This window comes from Eretmochelys imbricata, chromosome 7 (genome assembly GCF_965152235.1).
Source record: "Eretmochelys imbricata isolate rEreImb1 chromosome 7, rEreImb1.hap1, whole genome shotgun sequence".
Lineage (NCBI taxonomy): Eukaryota > Metazoa > Chordata > Testudines > Cheloniidae > Eretmochelys > Eretmochelys imbricata.
This window is the reverse complement of record NC_135578.1, coordinates 549,312-575,213: the sequence shown is the minus strand read 5'-3', so window position 1 is coordinate 575,213 and position 25,902 is coordinate 549,312. Positions and strand designations below refer to the sequence as shown.

Here is a 25,902-nt window from a genome sequence, read left to right as displayed (position 1 = left end):
TCCAACGAGAGACTGCTGAATTGGAAGTAATTTGCAAACTGGATACAATTAATTTAGGCTTGAATAGAGACTGGGAGCGGTTTACACAAAGTAAAACTATTTCCCCTTGTTTATTCCTCCCCGCCCCACTGTTCCTCAGACGTTCTTGTCAACTGCTGGAAATGGCCCACCTTCATTATCACTACAAAAAGTTCCCCAGCCCCTGCCCTGCTCTCCTGCTGGTAATAGCTCACCTTAAGTGATCACTCTGGTTACAGTGTGTCTGGTCACACCCATTGTTTCATGTTCTCTGTGTATATAAATCTCCTCACTGTATTTTCCACTGAATGCATCTGATGAAGTGAGCTGTAGCTCACGAAAGCTTATGCTCAAATAAATTTGTTAGTCTCTAAGGTGCCACAAGTCCTCCTTTTCTTTTTGAGGATACAGACTAACACGGCTGCTCCTCTGAAACGTATCCATTAGGAACCAGCAAGGAACTAGATGGCTCATGAGGTGCATTCCCCTGCAGGAAGTTCCTTTACCTCCTGCTGAGTTGGAGGAACTGGTTGCAACGTTCAGAGGTGTGACACAGAACAGCTAGTAGGCGCTTGGCTTGTGCTCTACCCTGCTATCACACTCTGCCTCAAGTGTAAAAAAACAACAGAAAAACAAAAGTAGGGGATTTTTGCCAGTCTTGTGCTCAAGAGCCAGGAGTGAGAATCCCAAACAGATAGTATCTTTAAAGGATGAAGTTACTGTAAAGTCAGAATCAAGAAAGCAGTAAGGGAGAAAAAAAAATCTAACTCCCCTATCCTGGGGCCACACACCACTATCCTAGAGAAAGGTTTTCCTCATATCCCTTTCAATAAAACTAGTATTTAGAACCTTGATCACCTATGACCTTCCTGTTCATAGCTAAACTATGAGTGACCCATCCAAGGTAAACTTTTGTTTTGTGAGATATGAAGTCTGGTCAAAGGCTTTTTAAATGAAAAGGCCAACTGGGAGAAGGCAGCTGAAGACTCAGACTTCTGAACTGTGTAATGGAATGATGCTGTGCAGCTCGGCCAGAGAGACTGTTCTCTTGTTTTGACACCCCGTAATGTGATAATCTCACTGGCCACTTCAAGAGTGCATAGGGTGTATGCACAGATGTTGAAAAGATTTTTTTTCAAATATCCAGGAAGAACTGGATCTATGTAAAGAACCAGAATCTCAGCACTTAGAGCTTGATAATTTCCAACAGCAGATTTACATAATAAAAGTTGTAAAGTGGAAAGTGATTAATTCTCTTCATTGAAAGTTATTGTGTCTTCCAGAAAATGTTAAATTGACTTTTTGCTTATCTTGTGAGCATTTCATTTCATTTTTTAAAAAAATTCTACTGCGTATCACAATACAATGCCAACTCAAGGCAACCCCTCTTCGGATCAGTATACATCATTAGCTGCCATGGGCTGATGAAATAGTGGGTGGCTAACTACAGGGAATCTCATGATTCCAGGGAAGCAACTCAGGAATCCCTGGGAAAATTCAATTCCAAGGCAGCATGTAATCTCACTAGGGATTTTGAATTTTACTCAGTATTCCAGCTGAGCTGACAAATGAGCAGGTTGTGTGACTTGCCCACGATAATAACCCAAATCAGAATTCAAGATTTGTTCTGCAACTACCGGATCTCCTTTACTGATACATGCAGTTTTCTCCTTGCCTCAAGACCTCTGCAATGCTTTACATACCTGGGTTACGGAGAGGGGGGCAAAGCAGGGCAGAGATGCATAAAATACCCTGGCCGTATGTCTGTTCTCAGGGCGAGGACATTAAAGCCGCTAAAAAATGGGAAGGGAAATTCCAAAAGGTTGATTTTCAAGTTAAGTATTTTTATTATCAAAATTATTACATCTCTTGTGAAAGTTCAAATGTTACAGCATGGTGTAAAAACCCCACTAGAGTCAGAAGCTGCAGCCCCCACCTTTCCAAGAGCTTTCTAGGGTGCCTCCCTTCTGCACCCTGCACATGCTGAGGTGCTGGAACCTCTGCATGCTGCTCCCAACCCCCAAATCCACTGCTGCCACTAGGCAGGGCAGAGCCTGCCTGCCCCATGCTGCACACAGCATGAAATGGGAGACTACACACCCAGGTCTAAACTGAGTGAAGTTTACACCTATTTTATACAGTATACAGAGACACCCGTGTTCCAGGTGACAAGTTCCATCCCCAACACACACTCAGCCAGACTGTTGGAGAAAGTTACTTTGTTTTAATATTTTAAAAGTCTCCCCTACCTTGAACAAACACCTGATTTCAGTTGTGAAGTAGAGAACTTGTAACAGCCCTAAAAAAGGAAGAAGACTGTGCATTTGAAAGACAGGGAGACAGACTCACAGCATTATCTCGTCCAAGAGAAAAAGGAGAAGGCCCACTGCAGCACCAGGGACTCTACCTGCTGTATATTAGCTAACCTAATATGGTTATAACTGAATATAAAATTAGATAAATAAAAACACGCCTGATATTACAGTAAACAAGTGAGAAAGAAGCTGGCAATGGTATGGAGCTGAACTGGCAGCGCACCCCCTTTGGGCTGGCTCTGGCGCCGCTCTGTGCATGTGACCCCAGGTGGGAGGAACCCCAAGGCTCACACTCACTGTGCGTGACACTTTACACCTACGGCACTCAGCTTACCGAGGCCTGGAGTCCGCACCAGCCACGCACTCTGGGGGACACTCCACTGCCCACCACAGACCCCGGACGAACACGACTCATTTGGGCAGCCCCACCCAGCGTCACACAGTGACCGTGTTCATGGAAACCTTCCCCTTGATGATGCACTGCAGCATACGACCCCAATTCAGTTTCCCAGCTAGTGACAAACATTCACAGATCCCCATTAGTGACCGTCACAGGAACTGCCCCCGTCTAGTTACATCCTACAGAGCCCTCCACACCCTCGCTGTCTCCTAGTCCCAGGGCCAACTGACCAGTTCTTGGAGTCTGTCAGAATGGAAATGGGTCTGGTTGTGGGGGTCACAGCCCAGGCCCAAAGGTGGTGCATGCGCTGGTCTGTTGTGACTGGAATGATCGTAACGGATGAAAACCCCCCCAGATGCACTGAGAACCTGACCTGCAAGGGAGCTTGGGGATTGGAGTTTAACTTCCCCCAGAATTTTCTTTAAATTGTCTTCATACTTAAAAAGATGTCCTTACTGCACAAGTGACTACAGCTATGGGCATGGACAGGAGACAGAGGCTGCATTGCAGTCATTGCACTTAGAACCATTTGCTTTTCTACAATGTATCCAGCTTTGCTAGTCTCTGCCTCAGAGAAATTTGCATCCTCCTCCAAGGGCAGAGGCTGCCTCTGCTCATAAATCTCACTCATTTACTCCAGACTCCAGCATCTGACCCCCTGGGCCCCCAGCATCGGGTGCAAGCTCCCAGCATTGGCCCAGAAGCCACTTCCAGAGGCAGCTGGAAGGAGTTATGGGCAATTCGGTCCTCCTTGGATCCAGGCATCCCTAGGAAAGTCCTGTCTGAGTCTTTACTCCTGGACCTTGAAGCTGCTGCAGTCTATACTGATGGACACTGCTTCCCCCATGGTGTGGATAGTGCTGTGAACTGGAAACCCCTGGCCCTCTGGAGCTCTGGTGGAGAGCAGGCTGCCCAGAATTAGGCAGGCTGATAGTCCGCAAGTCTGACTGCAATGATCTGGAACTCTGGGGAGCAGAGCTGGAACCTGATGCTCCTGTGCAAGGCTGAGAAACCGACCCCAAGGACACTGAGTCTGCAGCAACCTGCTGTGCTGGACTGGCAGCAGCAGACTGACTCTTCTTCAGAAGGTTGCTGTTAATGCTACTTCCAGAGTGCTGCTGGCTGCTGTAATACCCAGAATTCCCTGCAAAGAGAGCTGGGGAGTCCGTGGGAACTGAATGGGCAGGGCTGGAATAGGAGGTGGAGGAAAGGGAAGCATCCGACGAGCCCTGAGCGGGGTTGTGTCCTGTTCTTGGTGGAAGTGCTCGGTAGCTGTATCCAGGAGATGGAGTAGAGTGTCCTCTGTAGGGGGAGGAACTCTGCTGAAGGAGGGCCTGGGACTCTGCTCGGGGGCTGTCAGACTGCAGGAGCTGGAGAAGGGAGGGAAGAAGAGAAAAAGTGTCACAGCACAAAGATTTCCTCCTCTCTCTACTAACCCCCACTTAGCAACACTGTTTGCTGTTCAAACAACCTGATCAGCTGCTGACAATGAACTGCAGGTTCTAATGCTTGCTTGTGACTAGAAATCAATGATGAATCTTACCTGGTAGCTGTATCTAGAAGGGCTGTAAACTGCTGGTCCTTTGAGTGCAGAACTGAGAACTTCTGGGGTGTCTCCCTCAGCAGTACCTAGAAGACACAGCACAGTCAAGCCTTAAACTTCACTTCCTGGACCAGGGCCACAACTGTTCTCTCCTAAGCTCATCTGTGTGCACTCCCGTTATCTTGTTCCACAGTCCTGCTGCAGGTAAGGCAGGAGCACCACCCAGCACCTCAAGTCATTGGGGCCTTTGAAGCCAAAAGAAGTTAACTAACAGCAATCTGGAGAATCCCAACACCACACAAGAGCCACCAGTGAGAGTAAAGAACAGTTATTTACCCGCCAGTAACTGGTTCTTCAAGACTCTGTAGTTGGCATGGAGCACACTGTAGGGGAGCATGAGCCGCAAGTGCACAAGATCTTTTCACTTTTTCACAGTCGTATCTGTTGGGGCTGCGCCTGTGCTCTGAGCCTCCGGTGCTTCTGCACGAGGGCACGAAGGGTGGCGCAGCACAACCCTCCCTCAGGTCCCTCACAGTTCAAACCTTTGAAGCTGAGGACTCCGAAAGACTGGGCTGGAGGGCAGGCTGTGGGATCCACAGGGACTACAACATCCTGTAGAACCACAGTTACTGTAGGGGAAATAAACGGTCTTCGAGTATGTGTTGAAGCGGATCCCGCTGGAGGTGACTGGCAAACAGTATCCCTTCTAGGCAGTGAGACGGAGGTGTGCCAGCCACATCAGTCAAATACCAGTTGGAATACTGCTCTTCTGAACCCGGCATCAGACTAGCCACCATATCCAAGGCATCATTGACAAAACTGAGTGGGGCGCTCCACAGATCTCACACAGATCTCCAGATCTCACACACTGGCAAGTTTCTGAAGCAGGCGGAAGACCCTGTCTCTGCCTTGGGGCAGAGCATGCCCTAACATTTGGAGGGAAAGCCCACTAGCCAGCTGATGCCAAGTGGACATACTGCAATCTCGGAAAGGTTGCTGAGGCTCCTCCATCCCTCTGACCACTAGTCCATGCTGCTCATCCGTGTGGGCATGAATACTGCCAGGTATGACCCTGGGCAGATCAGCAGTGACTACAGGGCTGTGGGAATGCAGGTGGTGGTGATGGTCTGTCCTCCTGGTTGAGGGTATGGTCCCAGGCAGGGAAATGCACATCCTGGAGATGAATGGATGGCTGCACAGATGGTGTCAGCAGGCGGGCCTTGACTTCCTTGACCACTGGGTGCTGTTCTGGGAAGGAGGTCTGCTGCGAAGAGACGGGGTTTACCTGACCAAGAAGTGGAAGAACATTTTCACGCACCGACTTGCCAACCTAGCAAGGAGGGCTTTAAACTAGGTTCAAAGAGGGCAGGTGACAAAAGCCCACAGGTAAGCATAAAAAAGGCAATCTTAATAGAAGACTAAATGTTGCTGTGTCGGTGAAGACATGGAAAATTAAAACAGGGTCATAGGAGCAACAAACAGCGGGGGAATCTGCTCAACATCTTAGATGTCTTTACACAAATGCAATGAGTGTGGAGAATAAACAGGAAGAACTGGGAGTACTAGCAGATAAGAAATTATGATAATTAGCACCACAGACACTTGGTGGGACAAGTCTCATACTGGAATACTGGCATGGAGGGTTACAACTTGTTCATGAAAGAGAGGCAAGATAAAAAGGGAGGTGGTGTATTATGTATCAACAATATATAGACTTGTTCTGAGGTCTAGAAGGAGATGAGATGCAGACTGGTTGAAAGACTCTGGGTAAAGATAAAAAAGGGAAAATAGGGATGATGTCAGGGCAAGGGTTCTACTATAGGCAAATCACAAAGTGGAGGGGGATGAGGCATTTCTAAAACAAACATGAGAAATATCAAAAACACAAGAGTTAGTAGTAATTAGGGACAAACCAACCAGTCATCTGTTGGAAAAGTAACATGGCAAAACACAAAATTTCCAATAATTTATTGGACTGTATTGGGGACAACTTCTCATTGCAGAAGGTGGAAGAACTAACCAGGGGGACAGCCATTTTAGACTCGATCCTGACCAATAGAGAAACTGATTGCCAATTTGAAGGTGGAAGGCAATTTGGGTGAATGCGATCATGAAATGACAGATTTAGTTACTTTAAGGAAGAAAGGACTAAAAGCAGCAGAATAAGGACAATGGACTTTGAAAAACAGACTTTAATAAACTCAGAGAACTGGTAGGTCAGGGCTCATGGGAATAAAGGAGTTCAGGGGAGCTGGCAGTTCCTCAAAGAGACTATATTAAACATACAATTACAAGCTATCCTGATGTAAAGGAAAAAGTACATCAGGAGCAAGAGAAAGATGAAGGAAAGAGTAGGTCCTCTACTTAGTGAGGAAGGAGAGCTAATAATTGATGACATCAAAGAAGGATGAGGTATTTAATGCCTATTTTGCTTCAGTCTTCACTAAAAAGGTTAATGGTGACCAGATACTCAACACAATTAATATAACAAGGGGAAAGGACTGCAAGCCAAAATAGGGTGGTACTACGTTAAGGAATATTTAGATAAGTTAGATGTATTTAAGTTGACAGGCCTGAAGAAATTCATCCAAGGGTACTTAAGGAACTAGCTGAAGCAATCTTTGGAACTGTTAGCAATTATCTTTGAGAATGGAGGATGGGAGAGATCCCCGAGGACTGGAGATGGGCAAACATTACCTATTTTTACAAAAGGGAACAAAGACAACCCAGGAAATTATAGACTGGTCAGCTTAAATATGATACCTGGAAAAATAGTGGGACAAATTTTAACCAATTTATTTAATAGAATAGCAGCATATCAGGGTTGGAAGGGACTTCAGGAGGTCACCTAGTCCCACCCCCTGCTCAAAGCAGGACCAATCCCCAACTAAATCATCCCAGCCAGGGCTTTGTCAAGCCGGGCCTTAAAAACCTCAAAGGAAGGAGATTCCACCACCTCCCTAGGTAACGCATTCCAGTGTTTCACCTCCCTCCTAGTGAAAAAGTTTTTCCTAATATCCAACCTAAACCTCCCCCACTGCAACTTGAGACCATTGCTCCTTGTTCTGTCATCTGCTACCACTGAGAACAGTCTAGATCCATCCTCTTTGGAACCCCCTTTCAGGTAGTTGAAAGCAGCTATCAAATCCCCCCTCATTCTTCTCTTCCGCAGACTAAACAATCCCAGTTCCCTCAGCCTCTCCTCATAAGTCATGTGCTCCAGTCCCCTAATCATTTTTGTTGCCCTCCGCGGGACTCTTTCCAATTTTTCCACATCCTTCTTGTAGTGTGGGGCCCAAAACTGGACACAGTACTCCAGAGGAAGCCTCACCAATGCCGAACAGAGGGGAACGATCACGTCCCTCGATCTGCTGGCAACTCTCCTACTTATACAGCCCAAAATGCCATTAGCCTTCTTGGCAACAAGGGCACACTGCTGACTCATATCCAGCTTCTCATCCACTGTAACCCCTAGGTCCTTTTCTGCAGAACTGCTGCCGAGCCATTCGGTCCCTAGTCTGTAGCAGTGCATGGGATTCCTCCATCCTAAGTGCAGGACTCTGCACTTCTCCTTGTTGAACCTCATCAGATTTCTTTTGGCCCAATCCTCCAATTTGTCTAGGTCCCTCTGTATCCTATCCCCACCCTCCAGTGTATCTACCTCTCCTCCCAGTTTAGTGTCATCTGCAAACTTGCTGAGGGTGCAATCCACACCATCCTCCAGATCATTAATGAAGATATTGAACAAAATGGGCCCCAGGACTGAATCTTGGGGCACTCCGCTTGATACCAACTGCCAACTAGACATGGAGCCATTGATCACTACCCGTTGAGCCCAACGATCTAGCCAGCTTTCTGTCCACCTTATCGTCCATTCATCCAGCCCATACTTCTTTAACTTGCTGACAAGAATACTGTGGGAGACCGTATCAAAAGCTTTGCTAAAAAGTCAACTAATAACATGTCCACTGCTTTCCCCTCTTCCACAGGGGCAGTTACCTCCTCATAGAAGGCAATTAGGTTAGTCAGTCATGACTTGCCCTTGGTGAATCCATGCTGACTGTTCCTGATCATGTTCTTCTCCTTTAAGTGCTTCAAAATTGATTCCTTGAGGACCTGCTCAAGGAAAGCACCCAGAGGATAATAGGGATATAAGGAATAGCTAGCATGGATTTGTGGAGAACAGATCATGCAAAACCAATTTAAGTTTCTTCTTTGACACAATTACTGGTCCAGTGGATAGAAGGGAAGCAGTAGATGAGCTATATCTTGATTTTAATAAGGATTTTGACACAGTCCCACATGCTAATCTCATAAGCAAAGTAGGGAAATATAGCCTAGATGACATTACTATAAGGTGGTTGCACAACATGTTGAAAGATGGTAGTAAAGAGTAGTTATCAACGGTTCACTGTCAAACTGGGAGGATGTATATCTTGTGGGGTCCTGCAGGGATCAGTCTTGGGTCCTATAATAGTTCATATTTTCACTAATAACTCAGATCAGGGGTCGGCAACCTATGGCACGCGTGCCAAAGACGGCACGCGAGCCCATTTTTAATGGCACGCTCCTGCCTGCCGGGGCACCAGCAATATGCCATTAAAAATCCTGCCCTGCCCAGCCCGGCCTGGCCTGCTCTTCTCCGCCCCCCGCCCCCTCCCGCAGGGACAGGGGGCAAGGGGCAGAAGCTTGGTCCTGCCGGCTCCCCTGCCTCTTCCCACAGTGTGCTGGGTTCCTGCCCCTCTTCCTCCTCTCCATCCCTCCCTGCTGGCCGATCAGCTGATGGCCCTCGCGAGGGGGTGGGGGAGGAGCGGGGTCAGCGTGCTTGCTGCTCCCAGCGGACGCAGAGAAGCAGCGGGGGCAGGGCCTTGGAAAAGGGGGGGGGTGGAAGCTGGGTATACCCCCTCCAGTCCCCTGCCGTGAGCACCCCACAACCCCAGCCCATACCCCCAGCCCTCTGCCCTGACCCCCCCTCACACACACCCAGCCCTCTGCCCTGAGCCCTGCACACCCCCCAGGCCACTGCCCTGAGCCCTGTACCCCCGTCTCACACACCCAGCCCTCTGCTTGACTCCTTCAGCCCCCCCACGACCCCAGCCCTGACTGGCACCCCCTCACACCCTATGCCCTGACACCTGCACCCCTCTCACAGGCCCCCAGTCCTCTGCCCTGACCCTTGCACCGCCCCACACCCCATACATCCCCACCCTGAGCACCAAACGGGAGCTCCTGCACCCCCCACCCCCACCTGCACCCCTCCCACCAAATGGGAGCTGCCCAGGTAAGCACTCCACACCCAAACCTCCTGCCCCAACCCTGAGCCCCCTCCCTCATTCTAGCTCCTGGCCAGACCCTACACCCCAACCTCCAGCCTGCTCCTTCACCCTCAGCCCTGTGCTCAGTGCACTCCCACCCTCAGCTCAGTGCAGAGAGAGAGGCAGAGAATGGGCCAGAACCAGGGAGAAGGTAGGTACCCACTGTATGTGGGCAGGGCCGGGACCCCAGACTGGCAGAGGGCTGAGTGGGTCCAGCAGCTGGGAACCCGGCTGGCAGGAGCCGGGGGATGGAACCTCTGAGACGCTCCGCCCGCTGCCGGCCTGGGGCCCCGGCCGCCGGCCCCGCTCAGCCCGCTGCCGGCCTAGGTGAACGGAACCCCAGACCAGCAGCGGGCTGAGTGGACCGGCGGCATAAGATCAACATTTTAATTTAATTTTAAATGAAGCTTCTTAAACATTTTGAAAACCTTGTTTATTTTACATAACAACAATAGTTTAGTTATATAATATAGAGACTTTTATAGGGAGAGAGATCTTCTAAAAAACATTAAAATGTATTACCGGCACGTGAAACCTTAAATTAAAGTGAATAAACGAAGACTCAGCACACCACTTCTGAAAGGTTGCCAACCCCTGACTTAGGTAATGGAGTGAAGAGAAGCTTACAAAATTTGCAAATGACACTAAGGTGGGAGGAGAGGCTGGCACTTTGGAGGGCAGGATTAGAATCTAAAACAACCTTGACAAATTAGAGAATTGGTCTGAATTCAAGAAGATGAAATTCAATAAAGACAAGTGCAAAGTACTTCACTTAGGAAGAGGAAAAAAAATCACATGCACAATTACAAAATGAGGACTACCTGGCTAGGCAGTAATACAGCTGAAAAGTACCTGGGAGTTACAGTGGATCACAAATTGAATGAGTCAACAATAACCTACAGTTGTGAAGAGGCTAACATTCTGGTGCGCATTAACTGGAGCAGTGTTGAATGTAAGACAAGAAGCAATTGTCCTGCCCTATTCAGCATTAGCGAGGCCTCAGCTGGAGGGCTGTGCCCAATTCTGGGCACCATACTTTAGGAAAGATGTGGACAAATTGGTGAGAGTCCAGAGGAGAGCAACAAAAACTATACAAGGTTTAGAAAACCTGTCCTATGAGGAAAGGTTAAAAAAAACTGGGCATATTTAGTCTTAAGAAAAGAAGACTGAGGGACCAACCTGATAAACCTTCAAATCTGTTAAGGGCCGTTATAAAGGAGGAGTGATCAACAGTTCTCCATAACAACAAAAGGTATTACAAGTAGTATTGAGTTTATAATCTGCTGCAAGGGAGATGTAGGTTAGATACTAGGAAAAGTTTTCTAACTATACAGGGTAGTGAACCTCTGGAATAGGCTCCCAAGGGAGGTTGTGGAATCCCTGTAACTGCAGGTTTTAAAGAACAGGTTGGACAAACACCTGTCAGAGATGGTGTAGTCCTGCCTCAGTGAAGGGGACTGGACTTGATGACTTCTCAAAATCCCTTCCAGCCCTGCATTTCTATGATCCACTTAAATTCTCTGTGATTGAGATGGCTGCCTTTCAACAAGCCAGATATAGCCACAAAGAGATGGGGAAGCATTTGGTCCTGTCCAGGTAAGAAAGCAAGACTCTGGAAACAGGCAAGAGACATCGCTTCTCAGAACAAGCTTGTCCCTGAGAAAGAAGTGTAAAGAGGTCTGGCCAGGAGGGCGTGGAGCTAGTGGACACACTGTGCTGTGATAGCTACCAGGAAGACTACCTTAGGCATAAGAAGATTTATTGAACACTCTGACAGTGGTGTGAATGGAAGCTCCATGAATTTTAGGAGGAGTAAGCTGAGACCCCATGTAGGAGTCAGGTCTCTGCCAGACAAGTAAGTATGTGGCAGGCCCTTGCGGAATCTCAATACTGTCAGATGTGACAAGACTGAGTATGACTGTATCGGAGTGTGACAAACTAATACTGTTGGAAAGTGGACTCTGACTGAATTAAATGCCAAGCCAGCCTGTTTCAGGTGAAGCATACAGTCAAGAATCTGGGGTATTGGAGCATCAACAGGTTCCAGATGATGCCGGATTTTCCATATGGAGAACCATTTTCACTTGAAGGAGTAGGTCTTCCCAACAGACTGCTTTCTGCACTGCACGAGGATTTCTTATTGAGAAAAGTCTACCAGTGGTATGCAGCCAGCCAACTTTCAGGTCAGATTCAACTAATGTGGGTCGAGGTGCAATACTGGGCCACTGTGCTGGGATATCATGTCTGAGCAGATTGCCAGATGGATGGAAATATGCCTAGGCCAGTAGGAAGCTATCAGGAGAAGTGCGGCCTTGTGCTGTCTATGGAAATCAGGGAGATTGGGGTAAAGGCATACAGGAAGTTTGGAGCCCACTGTAGCAGGCAAGCAGTTTGTAAGAAGCTTGGACTCATGCTTCCTCTGGAGCCGAATTATGGGCACTTAGCACTGTCCTCTGTGGTAAATAGATCTATCATGGGAGTGTCACATACATGCATGCTGACATGCGGCTGAGCAGCCCCAGACACGAACGCACTGTTGTTGTTGAGTTTGATCTTAGGTCCCTTGCTGGTGTCTGAAACCTGGCCTCTTGCAGGTGAGCTCTCTGTGGTCAAGAGTCAATCACAGCCCCTACAAACTCTATTGTCTGTGATGGTGACAGATGATTTACCATAAGAACGGCCATACTGGGTCAGATCAAAGGTCCATCCAGTCCAGTGTCCTGTCTGCTGACAGTAGCCAATGCCAGGTGCCCCAGAGGGAATGAACAGAACAGGTAATTATTAAGTGATCCATCCCGTCGCCCATTCCCAGCTTAGTAGTTCACAAAGACTCCTCACCAGGAGAGCAGAGAGAGCATTTCATAGAGCCACAGGGTTAGCAGGGACTGCAAGAGTCATGCAGTCTGACCCCTGCCAAGAGGCAAGATTTGTTGTGTTAAACCATCCCAGACAGACGGCTCCAGCCTCCTTTGGAAACCTCCAGTGAAGGAGCTTTCATGAGAATTTACTCCAGGGTTGCTGCGGTTTTCTGCTGGGAGACCATCACCAGCCAACTGTTCATACACAAGTCGACATCAGTTCCCTACGCGTGCTGCCACCATTGCTAGGCACATTGTGACTACAACCTGTGCTGTGGAGAGGCCAAAGAGCAGTACCCTGTTGTCACATTCTGGGGTGCAATCCAGACCAGGGAGAGATTGGGTCACCACCTGTCCCATAGCCTTCAGTGCCTCACAATGCTTTGAATTTCTAGCTCCCAAAGTTATGGGGCAGGTGGTGACAAACTCTCCCTGGTCTGGACTGCACCCCAGAATGTGACAGTGGTGTAGTCGAAATAGGATTTATACACAACTTGCTAGTTTAACTAACGTTTACACTTTAAGGAGAGAGATGGACGGTGCACAACACAGGTTTCTGGGAAAATTCGGGACTGGGAGTATGTTGGGGTCACCCTGCTGGTGGTTACCCAGACTGGTGGAAGCCAAAGCACGGCTGTTGACAGGCTGCTGAACAGGGACTGTCTAGCACACAGACACTCAGGGTGTGACCTGCATGCTGGTAGGCTAGTGGTGAGTAGCCCTGGTTGGAAGCCACACAGCAAAGCACTGTGAGGCACCCCGGGCTAAGGGGCAGGCAGTGACAACTTCTCACTGGTCTGGATTGCACTCCAGAATGTGACACCTGCATAGGCAATGATTGGCTGCACAGTATGAATCTCAGATACTTCCTGTGTGCGAGGTGGATGGCAATGTGGATGTATGCATCCTGCAAGTCGAGAGCCAAGAACTAGTCTAGATCCTAGAGAGATGGAATGGTGGACATGAGCATGACCATCCTAAACCTGAGATGGCATGTGCATTAGTTGAGTCTCCTCTGTTCTACGATAAGATAGAGGCCCTCTTCTGAATGAGGAAATACTCAGAGCAGAAGCCCATTCCTCTGAATTCGGCGGTGCAATTGGAGGAGGAGATGATCTCTAGCACCCATTCGTCTGATGTCATTGCTCACCATGCTCGGTGGCATGGGGCGAGGTAGCTTCCAAAGGGGTGCTCTCTGGACTGAAACTAGTGTGGCTCCTGAGTCCTGTCACATTTGTTGAAGTGCTGTAGGGTCAGGGGATGTCATGGAGGCAGAAGGCTGACAAATCCTATTGTATTTTGGCTTCTTCACGGAACGGTACTTGGGTTGCTCGGAGTGAAAGGATGGTACCTATTGTCTCAACTTGGGTTAAGGATGGTAAGGCTTGTGATATGGGGCTGGTGTGCAAGACCCCAGGTGGGCTTTGAGTCTGTGTCCTCAAAGGGCATCCTTGATCATGGCCTGTATCTCCCTAGAGATGCCTGATGCTTGGAACCAGAATGCTGTGTGCACAGTCACCGCCATGTCCATAGACCTGGCTGCAGCATCGGAGAAGTCCATTTCTGCCTGTAAAGTTGTCTGCCACCAACTGGCCTTTCTTGAGTATTGCTCTTATTTTGAGAGAGAAGATGTCAACGCTACCCCAGCCCAAAAAGTCATTTTTGGCCAGGAATGTTGGGTAGTTTGCCACTTGGACTTATAAAAGAGGCAAAGGAGTAAGATTTTCTCCCAAGCAGGTTAAGCTGTTTGCGTCTTTGTCCTTAGGGGTTATTGTTTGATTTAGATTTTTCCTGGAGCACTGTAATGACTAAGAAGCCTGGGCTGGGATGGGCGTATAAGTACTCAAACCCAGGCTGAGGGACCTGGCACCGTTTCTCCAGTCATTTTGCAGTCATTGTTACTGTGGCCAGCGACCACTACAGGGTCTTTGCCAGGTCGAGCAACTCCTCATTTATGTGGAGGATGGTTCTGGGTGGACTGGGAGCTGTCAGATCATCAAACAACTTATGAGATTTCTCTGATGTGATTGAAGTCTCTCTTTCTCCAGAGTCTCAGCAACTCTTTTACAGAGCTCTAGGAAACACACTGGCGAAGTTCTCTGGCCTGTGTTATACTGGAGGTCAAACTAGATGATCACAATGGGCTCTTCTGGCCTTGGAATTTATGAAGTCATCTCATGCTGAGATCACTGCCTTGTTGGGTGAAGGAGGAGTCAGGACCTTTGGTAGTGAAACAGGATGTTGCTGTTGCTCTGCCCTGGTGGTCTGGCCAGAGGAGCAGGCAGGGAAAGTGATCTCTTCCTAGAACATGTTGGAGACCACTCAGAGAGGCCTGTGAGAATAGGCCCAGGAAACCCAAGAGGGCCATGGCAGTATGCCACAGAGGTATAGCTAGCTTGACTGGTAGTGGTCAGTCCAATGTCATTGCTAATGAGACAGCAGCTAAGTGCTATGAGGAGAGCTGGCAGACCTCTCAGTGATGTTTACCACAGATCTCAGAGGAGGAGGTTTCCGTGCTTGAAGGTGCTGAGAATGTATGCCCTGGTGATGGAAAGGAACAGGCCTCCTCCATGGGTGGTGCCAAGGTATACAGCGTACTCAGGGACTTGCACCGGCACCCGTAGATGCCTCGGTACTGATGGCCCTTGTTTTCGTAGTAGCTCATTTTCAGCTGCAGTGTTGATGCTCAGGGATGAGTTGCTGGAGCTGGGATCGGTGTCAGAGAAGGCTTATTTTGTGCTGCGGGGTATTCCTTATTAGTCCTAAATGCTGTGTGGGGTTTGGTGGCTTTATCTTTTGAGGCATCAGGTGGTCCCTGTCCTCATGGAAGGACACTGAGCTCTGCCTCTATGTTCAGAGCAGCCCCGCTCAGTGTCAGACTGATCCTGAGACTGTCGTCATCTGCTTTGGTGCTGATAGCACCTGCTGCGCTCGTGTGCTCCTGCTTTGGTGCCGGGTCTTTCCTCAGTGGTCTCTTCTCCATGCTGGTCTTTGGAGTTGATGCTTTGCTAGATCGGATGCTGGTGAAGCTACCTTGTCCACTACTGGGGCCCTGAATCTCATCTTCTCAGGATCTGAAGAGACCTTCATAGACTGTTCCAAGAAACGAAGCTTCAACCATGCTTCCTGAAGCTTGTGTGTTCTTACAGAGAAAGAATGGCAATACTGAGGATCTGCTTGTTTTCTGGGACTCTCCTAAGCAGATGAGGCATCTGCTGGGTCCATATTTCAGAGGAATTAGTCCACTGCAGGATGGGTGCAGCTTGAAGCCTGAAGGTTTGAATCCCTCATGTTGAGAATCCCTGTACACAGATGCTGACTGTAAAATATCCAGTACAGGTGAGTCGATTTAATTCAGGAAGGCTGTACATCAGAGAATCAGAAGTGTTACAAAGGATTTTTTGGGGAAGAATTTGAAGAAATTTAGCCAAAGCTAAGAACTAGCAGGTTGGACACTTGCCAGGTTCTGTCTCAGTGCTGTGTAAGAGAGAACAGAGCGTCCTGGCTGCCCTGGCCTTTGTGCCCTTGTAAAGAGTCATGCCAGAGATTGTTCCTAATTTTATTATTAAAGGGCAAACTTTTAAAAAAACCCTTTATAAGACCAAGAGCTAACACCCGTGTTCTGATGCTCTTGCCATTTATCGTCATCCTCTGCTCTGACATGTCAAATTTAGATGCAAGGCCCTCAGTGCTAGGAGCTGTCGCTTTATGTCTGTAAAGTGCCACACAGGCTGAGAGTGCTGTATGAATTAATAAAACTCTTCCCAGAGGAGAATATTTTTTTGCAAATTTAAGGCTAATCAGAGGAGACTTTTTCTGAATGATGAAAGGCCAAAAAAAAGGAAAGGTTACTTACCTTGTACAGTAACTGGAGTTCTCTGAGAAGTAAGTCTCTATGGGTGTGCCACACCAGAACATGCCCATGCCCTCTTGATGAGAGACTTTCAGCAGCAGCATCTGCAGGTCAGAGCCTGTGACCAACGCACTCATGTCCGGGGTGAGGGTGTGGACCTGCTGCCATTCTAGTTTTTTCTCTACTGGAAAAGAACAATCAGAAAACTCCAAGGCAGAGGGAAAGGAGGGCGGGCAGTGGAAAACCCATATGGAGTCACATCTCGAAGAACTCCAGTTACTTTAGAAGGTAAGTAACCTCTCCTTCTTTAAGTAGAGTCCCTATAAAAGTGTTCCACGTGAGGTGATTCCTGAGCAGTGCTTCAATTACGGAGAAGGGTGCTAAGGAAGCCGATTCAGTAGAGTATAGAACAGAATCACCAAAGGCTGGGTTGGCTCTGAAAGCAGGTTTGAGAGTATAGCGCTGGAAAGGGTGTGCCGAAGACCAGGTGACTGGCTTGAAGATGTCTGAGATACATATGTTTTAGTAGGGCCACATGGTAGACGAGACCCTGGTGGAATGAGCTACCACCCTTGGAGGGGGATAGCTCCCCATAGGTTCTAATGGATGTTTCCTCAGAGCAGTAGGGACTAAGATGAGGTCCGACTGTAGAGTAGGTTCTTTGAGAGGAGGAAAATGGTTGAACAGGCCTTTAATAAATGTCAGTCAGTGGATGAGTGAAGACTGAAAACCCCTCACTAGGAGGTGAAAAGTTGTGACAGCTGCCAAACTAACCTTAACTGAGCTCAGCGATAATCCTGTGGTTTTTAAATTTAGCAGATAATCAAGAATGTGTGTCAGACAAGACTCAACAGGAGGTATAGATTTGCGGCTGCACCAAAAATGAAAATGTTTCACTGCTGAAGGTAGGTTCTCCACTATGGAGCAGCACTGTTTGTCCCTCTGGAGAGCAGTCTTGTTCTATACCAGAGAGCCATCTATAGTCAGGCCTTGAGGGGAAGGTTGGGAGCAATCCCAACTCCTTGGGAAGAACTCTGCTGTCAGGGGAAGGTGGAGGCAGTTGCTGAGACATGCAAACAAGCTCTGGAAACCATACCTGCCTTGGTCATGATGCTGTAATGTGGAGGGCTACTAATTTCTCCTGTTTCTGATCTGGACCTTGAGTAGTGATGGTGTCGGGAGATGATCATACAGAGATACATGGGGTCAAAAGATGACTAGGGCACCTCCTGTCAAGTGCCTGCTGTGCTCCCTCGCCTCCTGAACAGAATCATCTGCACTTTGCACTGGATGGTGTCATGGAGAGACCTATCTCCGGATGGCCCCAGGTAAGATGTGTCCGACAACCATATCATTCAGCTCCCACTTGTGGTTGAGGCAGAGGGAGTCTGCCACTGTATTCTGCAGTCCTGGTAGGTAAACCACTGAGATCTGTATGTGATGTGATATGCACCAGTTCCATAATCTTATGGATTCGGCACATAACAAATGTGATCTTGCTACTCCTTGTCAGTTGAGATAATATATTGCTGCTCTGTTGTCCATCATTATTCTGGCTGGGTGGCCTGACATGGGAAAGGAACTGGGGGCAAGCGTAACACTATCCTGAGTTCCAGGATGCTGACATGGAGGATTGCCTCCTGTGGGGCCCATTTGACCTACACTGTGAAGCCTTGGAAGTGCATGCCCCAGTCTAGCAGGGAGGCATATGTAGAGATGATCCTTGTGGGAAGGGGCTGCTAAAATGGAACTCCCACCCATACCTTTTGGGGACCTTTCCACCAACTGAGCAAATTGATAACTCTCTGAGGTATGGACACCCACTTGGATAGACTGTACTGTTGGAAGTGTAGATGGTTCTCAGCCAGACCTGAAGACACAGAAAGCGTACCCTTGCTAAGGGTGTCACAAACATACAGGCTGCCATACAACCCAGGAGTTGCAGGCAAGCCATTTCTGTGGTTTGCAGGCTCTGCTGTACTGTTGAAATGGGGCTGGACTTTGTGGAAAATCTGTCTGTTAGCAAGCATGCTCTGGTGGTGGTAGAGGAATCTGGCGTGGCCCCAACAAAGTCTATGTTTTTTGTGCGTGAGTGTAGACTTTTCCATGCCAAGGCAGAGGTCCAGGAAATGGAACAGGGATAGGGCCCTTGTTGGCTGCTGTTTGCACTTCAAGAAACGAGTGACCCTTCAGGAGCCAATCATCCAGGTAAGCAAAGATGATTATTCCCATCTGGCAGAGATAGGCTGCGATGGCCAAGAGGACTTTGATAAAGACCTTGGGACAGTGGAGAGGCCAAAGGGCAGGACATGGTATTGTCAGCGGTCCTTGCCAACAACAAAATGTAGGAAACGTTTGTACAAGGTGTGTCCGGCTATATGAAAATAAGCATCCTAAAGGCAAGGGAGACAAACCAACCCATCTGCTGGATCCATAGAGGGAAGCAGTGCTGCTAGAGTGACCATTCTGAACTGTTGAGAGCAGATAAAGACGTTTAAAGTCCTGAGATCCAGAACTGGTCTTCACCCCACATTTTCCTTGGGGACGAGGAAGTACTGGGAATAGGATCATTTCCTGATGAAGACCAGTGGAACAGGTTTGACTAGGCAGGACTGTACCTCCTGCCTCAAGAGACTCATGTGAAGGGTCCCTGAAGATGGACAGAGAGGGAGGGCATGCAGGATGAGCTGAACTGGATGGAACAGCCTGTAGAACTCACCTCCAGGATCCATCTGTCTGAGGTGATGAGTTCCCAGAAGGACAGAAAGTGGTTGAGAGAATCTCCATAAGGGTGGATGGAGAAAGATGCATTGTAGGATCCGGAATAGGAGATAGTGCTTGACCTTCAACCAACAGGTCAAAATGGTTGCTTCTAAGATGTCATTGACTATGAAGGATGGCCCCTTCTTGGTGAATATAGGCTTCTGCCTGGGGGGAGGTGGGGGTTCAGCTGGCTTCATGGGTTAATAGTGGACTGGGCAAGATTGTTGAGCTGCCTCTGAGCTTATATTTTCTCTTTGTCGCAGTCATATAGATGCCCAGAGATCACAGTGTCGCACAGGAGCCTTTTAGTGAATGAAGGGACCTGTCTGTGGCCTCTCTCAACAGCTTGGGTCCTTTGAAGGTACGGTCCTCAGCAGTGTTTTGTACCTCCTGGAGAAAACTGGAACTGAGATGTTTGATGCATGACCACTGCCACAGATACAGAACATGCAACTGTATTGGCAGCATTGAGCAAGACCAGGAGAGAAGCTCTGGAGATTGTCTGGGGTTCTATTATCGGTGGGTGAAATTGTTCCCTCTGGTCCCGTGGCAGGTGCGCAAAAGACAAAAACTCAATTTGTAAAATCACGTTTTGCCATCAGGGCCTGGTAAATGGCTACTTTGAACCACAAAGAGGCTGAGGAGCAGCTTTCGTGGCCAAGATCTAGCCATTTTAGCTCCCTCTCGGATGGCGCTGAGCAGGACTGACGTTGGTTTCATTCGTCAGTGGCCTTCACAACCAGGGAGTTAGGTTTAGGGTGGGAGAAAAAAAATACCCTGAGCCTTTGGGTGGAATACTGCATTTTTTAATCAGCACATTTACAAGTAGGTGGTAGAGTAGCTGGAATTTACCTCACACCTTAGGGGCTGGAGACAGCAGAGCATCATTGATGGGCAAGGCAATTTTGCCCTGAGGAGGCATATGGAGCAGGGAATGTTGGGTTCCTGTATGTCTTCCAATGGGATTTGCAAGGCCTCTGCGATCCGTTTCAGAAGGCCTTGAAACCATCAGTGGGGGAGGCATAACAGCCTTGTATGGCAAGGAGGATTTATGGGAAGATGTTTTTTCTTCTTCCCCACCTGGCTCTTGATCCTCTATAAGTTCTCCGGTCGAGCAGGAACCAGGTCGGTGATTGCTGCTCTTGACATGCCCTCTTATGAGATGGAACTGTGTAGAACTCCTTGCCGTAAGAGGCCCATGGGTTCTAATAAGCCCATTGTGGTGGGGCATAAGAGAAAAGGCAGGACCCCAAGATTGCTGGGAATTTCTTCCTTGGGGTGCACCTCAAGGGAGGGAAGCTGGAATGGGAAGGTGGAGGAGCCCTGTACAGACTTCTCGGAATCAGACGCAGTGTCATCTCCTGCGTCCACTTGAGGGACAAATGGTGCTGCTATCAGAGACTATGCTGGCACTAGGGGCTGGAGTGGGTCTGGTAACCACACTGGTATGGAAGCAGAGACTTCGCTGGCTGATGAGATAGTTCCACAGGAGGATATGTTGGTACTGGCTGAAAATGCCTCTTAGTTGACTCTGGGAGCTAAGTCGGTACCAGTGGGGAATGTGTCTCAGTACCTCTCAGCAATGGAGACTCAGAATCTGAAGGTCCTTCTGTGAAAGGCACCTGGACAGCACGAGGGACTCTGGATAGTAAACCTCAGGAGTCAGTACACGTAGGGGTACTGGAGACAGTACCGAAGCATGGTCTGGGCGTTTTCCTTGACTGGCTGCAGAAGACTGTACCAATGATGATTTTGGTTTCGTTTTAGAAGAGTTTTTATGCTTCAAATGTACTGAGTCTGGTGCTAACAGCAATGCCACTCCATGTTGTTTAACAGATGACTTCTTGGTACATGGCATGGCATTTTAAACTGGTGTCAGGTTCTGAATATTGGAGAAGGTGGAAGCCATAGCAATACCAGTGCTGGGATACAAGACACAGACCAAGAGGTTGACTTCCCCATGTTCTGTTCAATATCTTCATCAATGTTTTAGATAATGACATAGAGTACACTTATAAGGTTTGCAGATGATACCAAGCTGGGAGGGGTTGGAAGTGCTTTGGAGGATAAGATTAAAATTGAAAATGATCTGGACAAACTGGAAAAATGGTCTGAAGTAAATAGGATGGAATTCAACAAAGTACTCCCACTTGGGAAGGAACAATTTGTTGCACACATCCAAAATGGGAAATGACTTTCAAGGAAGGAGTACTGTGGAAAGGGATCTGGGGGTCATAGTGGATCACAAGATAAATATGAGTCAATGGTGTAACACTGTTGCAAAAAAAAGCAAACATCATTCTGGGATGTATTAGCAGGAGTATTGTAAGCAAGACGCAAGATTAGGCCTCAACTGGAGTATTGTGTCCAGCTCTGGGCAGCACATTTCAGGAAAGACAAGGACAAATTGGAGAAAGTCCAGAGAAGAGCAACAAAACTGATTAAAGGTCTCGAAAACATGACTTATGAGGGAAGATTAAAAAAATTGGGTTTGTTTAGTATGGAGAAGAGAAGAGTGAGGGGGGTGATAACATTTTTCAAGTACATAGAAGGTTGTTACAAGGAGGAGGGAGAAACACTGTTTTCTTTAACCTCTTAGGCTAGGACAAGAAACAATAGGCTTAAACTGCAGTAAGGGCAGTTTAGGCTGAACATTAGGGAAAACTTCCTAACTGTCAAGGTGATTAAACACTGGAGGAAATTGTCTAGGGACTCTCCGTTGCTGGAGATTTTTAAGAGGTTAAACAAACACCTGTCAGGGATGGTCTAGATCAGGGCTGGGCAAACTTTTTGGCCTGAGGGCCACATTGGGGTTCCAAAACTGTATGGAGGGCCGGGTAGGGAAGGCTGTGCCTCCCCAAACAGCCTGGCTCCCGCCCCCTCCCACTTCCCACCTCCTGACTACCCCCTTTAGAACCTCCCCACATCCAACCTCCCTTGCTCCTTGTCTCCTGACCACCCCCTCCCGGAAGCTCCCGCCCCTAACCGCCCCCATCCAACCCCCTCCCCCCGCTCCGTCTCCTGACTTCCCCGCCCCCTATCCACACCCCAGCCCCCTGACAGGCCCCCTGGGACTCCCACCTATCCCGCCCATCCAACCGCCCCTGCTCCCTGTCCCCTGACTGCCCCCCGGGACCCCGTGACCCTTATCCAACCCCCACTGCTCCCCTTACCATGCCGCTCAGAGCAGCATGTCTGGCAGCCGTGCCGCCTGGCCAGAGCCAGCCGCTCTGCTGTGCTACCCGGCGGGAGCTTGCAGCTGTGCCACCTAGAGCGCTGACGGCACGGCGAGCTGAGGCTGCAGGGGAGGGGCGAGGACAGCAGGGGAGGGGCCGGGGGCTAGCCTCCCCGGCTGGGAGCTCAAGGGCTGGGAAGGACTGTCCCAGGGGCCGGATGTGGCCACAGGCCGTATTTTGCCCACCTCTGGTCTAGATAATACTTAGTCCTGCCATGAGTGCAGGGACTGGACTAGATGCCCTCTTAAGGTCCCTTCCAGTCCTATGATTATATGGTTCTTTTAGATTCTCATTCTGGAGAAAATTTTTTTAAAAAGGTCTGGATGGTTCTGAAGGGCCCCAGGGTTTCTACTTACTGCAGCAGAGACAGTCTCTGGAGCTCTTTGAGCAGCCAAAGCTGATGTTCAAGGGGGTGACTTGAATGCTCCATCAACAGTTTCAGCTGTTCCTCAAGTTTTTGAAATCTGCTTTTAAAACTTGAGCAGACCACGTATTTGGAGGGAACGGGAGTCTCTTCAAATCAGCAGAGGCAGATTCAATGTCTGTCATTGTGGGAAAGAGACCTGTGGCAGGTCCGGCAGGGGTTTTGGGCATAACCTATTAGTTGAAGTAGTGGACTGAGGCCAAACCCAGAAGCCCAGATTGGGCAAAGGAAAGAAGGGAGTAAACCCCCCAAACCACAAAACTGTGTTAAACAGAAAAATTAAATATTAAAAAATTACTAAGAAAGAAGCATAAAAATAAAGAAAATAAAGCAGAAAACCACATGGTTATCTATCATGGACACTGCAACACTCCCTCTCAAGCTGCAGGAGGTTGAGAAGGAACTGGAGTGGCACTGGGCCCAACCCCCATATACCCTCACACCAGAGCATGAGGGTGTGTAGGGCACCGCTGTGGACCTAAGGACAGTGTTGAAGAAAGTTCCTATTCAAAAATGCCCAGGCACATACACATCCTGAAGCTGAGCACCCCTAGGGACACTTCTTGTATAGTGAGTATTTAGCTGTTTGAAAACCCTTGTCCATTTGTAACTCAAAAAACTTGCTGTAAAACAAGAACTAGCACAATGATGCTGACTGAACATGGCTCTTCAGTAAGGGGAGGAGGAGACACTTCCTCCAGCTGTGTGGGGGCAGAAGACAACCACTTCAAAATTTCAGCTAGTGCAGAATGCAGAAGCCTGCTAACTAGCATTAGCTGGAGGGAACATAATGCTTGTTCTCTAGAGTCTGCACTGATTCCCAGCTTACCTCTAGGTGCAATCTAGGTGTTGATTTGATCTATAAATCCCCACATGACTTGGGTCCTGGCTACCTGAGATACTCAGCCCCTTCTATAAGTTACCAATGGACAGAGAAATCCGTTGGAGTGCCTCTCCTGTGAGCTTCTACATATAAGCAACTGGGGGCAAAGCTTGCTCTCTCTCCAGTATTTTAAGTTGCTTAATAATGTCCACAACAATTTGTTCTAGGTCTCAAGTAAGATCAGAATCCTATTGTGCTGGTCATTGTAAAAGATAATCTCTGCCCCGAAAAAGTCTAAAATCTAAATAGAAAGGGTAAAGGTTCCATTTTACAGATGGGGAACTGAGACACAGAGATTAAGTGACTTGCTCATGGTCACACTAGGAGCCAGTTCCAAGAACCAGGAATTAAATCCAGACCTTTTGAGTTCAAGTCCAGTTCCTTAACCACAAGACCACTGTCTCTTTTGTGGTAAAATCCCAGCCCCTTTGAAGTCAGTCAATGACAAAACTCCCTTTGACTTCAATTGGGCCAGGATTTCAACCATAACATCGCAGTGCTCCTGGTACTTGCTTTCCCTGATGCTCTGATATAGCCTGAGTTTGTTGATCTCAGGCCTTTGTCTGATGATGGTAGATACACCACTAAGGTGGTTTTGAAGGAGCTCTGTTCAGTTCAGTTGACCCTGACATCTTAGGGTCATTTGTTATATTTGTAGACCGACCCAGAGTCTTAGTAAGCAGAGGGTGAGAGCATTCAGGGACCCCTCTCCTGAATTCCCTCAAACCCCAGAATCCTGACACACAGTGAGGGCTCCCCTATACCCAGAGATGGGAAGGATGGCTACATGTAACTGAAGGTCAAATTCTTCAAAATGATATAAGCAAGAGCTCAGGTGAATTTCACGACTGACCAGGATCTTCACTTGGTAGGTGGCAGGGAATAAAGGGGCAGAATTAAGACTATGATTGGAACCTTAACTACCTGTTTCCTGAGTTTAAAGTGTCTATAATTCTCAGCTTACTTTTTGTGAGGAAATTTGGTGCTTGGTATCTTCAGAGAACTGTACAGCTAATTAACTCCACCAGCTTCCTGATGCCAGTATTATCCCCATTGTACAGGAACAGGAAAACTGAGGCCAAGGGTGGTTTGTCCAAAGTCAAAGAGCAAATCTGTGGTATAGTTGTGGGATCATAGAATCTCAGGGTTGGAAGGGACCTCAAAGCAGGACCAACCCCCAACTAAATCACCCCAGCCAGGGCTTTGTCAAGCCTCACCTTAAAAACCTCTAAGGAAGGAGATTCCACCACCTCCGTAAGGAACCCATTCCAGTGTTTCACCACCCTCCTAGTGAAAAAGTTTTTCCTAATATCCAACCTAAATCTCCCCCACTGCAACTTGAGACCATTACTCCTTGCTCTGTCATCTGCTACCACTGAGAACAGCCTAGATCCATCCTCTTTGGAACCCCCTTTCAGGTAGTTGAAAGCAGCTATCAAACCTCCCCTCATTCTTCTCTTCCGCAGACTAAACAATCCCAGTTCCCTCAGCCTCTCCTTAAAAGTCGTGTGTTCTAGTCCCCTAATCATTTTTGTTGCCCTTCGCTGGACTCTTTCCAATTTTTCCACATCCTTCTTGTAGTGTGGGGCCCACAACTGGACACAGTACTCCAGATGAGGTTTCACCAATGTCAAATAGAGGGGAACGATCACGTCCCTTGATCTGCTGGCAATGCCCCTACTTATATCAAATGCTGTAGTCAACTTCAAGGCTTTCTAGGCCTGAAGGGTGAGGGAGGAAGACTTAAGGGTCTTGTTTGATTCAGGAGGAAAATGTGCTCAAGGAAAGGCTCCCATAGGATACTAGTGATGTCAAACATGGAGGTGCCACTCTTACCTGAGAGCTAAGGCTGCAGCTAATTCTATTCTGAACAGAGTCAGTTCCACCTAAGTATGAAATGCAGCTCTCCTTCAAAAGGCTCATCTGTTTACCTGGATCTCTCTCAGCAGTGCTGTCACCTGTTGGTGAGGGCTCTCCTCTCTGGGATATCTTTGCACCACTGCGCAGAACCTTCTCGAGAATACCACGGCCCTCTCGAAGCCGCTCCACAGATGTGGGGACCATCCTGAAAGAGGAAGCAATAAGAGTTGAGGGCTGTTACTACACATCTTTGAGCACAATGACCAAGGTGTGCGGGTTGTGGGCCCCTTGATACGCTTACAAGAGGGCTTTGTTTTTAAGCTCTTAAAATATTCTGCTTAGAATGATTAGTATGAAGTCAGGGCTGGAGTGCAAGTCCCTGCCATACAGAGGTGCAGGGGTGGTAGAAGAATGGGTTCACCAGACAATTATGA

At 48.2% G+C, this 25,902-nt stretch overlaps 1 protein-coding gene across 4 annotated transcripts in view; it reads right to left on the bottom strand.

Moving 5' to 3' along the window:
- Positions 1 to 1,841: 1,841 nt before the first annotated feature.
- The window catches only part of SETD5 (SET domain containing 5), a 161,788-nt gene continuing 137,727 nt past the window's right edge, over positions 1,842 to 25,902 (bottom strand). For 2 of the 4 annotated variants that reach the window (XM_077821013.1, XM_077821014.1), the window contains 3 exons: positions 25,540 to 25,673; positions 4,277 to 4,362; positions 1,842 to 4,103 (listed from right to left, as the gene is read on the bottom strand). In XM_077821013.1, the coding sequence (XP_077677139.1) occupies positions 3,501 to 4,103; positions 4,277 to 4,362; positions 25,540 to 25,673 (823 nt within the window). In that variant the 3' untranslated portion in view covers positions 1,842 to 3,500. Of the gene's footprint in view, positions 4,104 to 4,276; positions 4,363 to 4,670; positions 5,562 to 25,539; positions 25,674 to 25,902 lie in introns of those variants that run through there. The other 2 variants (XM_077821016.1, XR_013346570.1) reach the window with 2 other exon arrangements.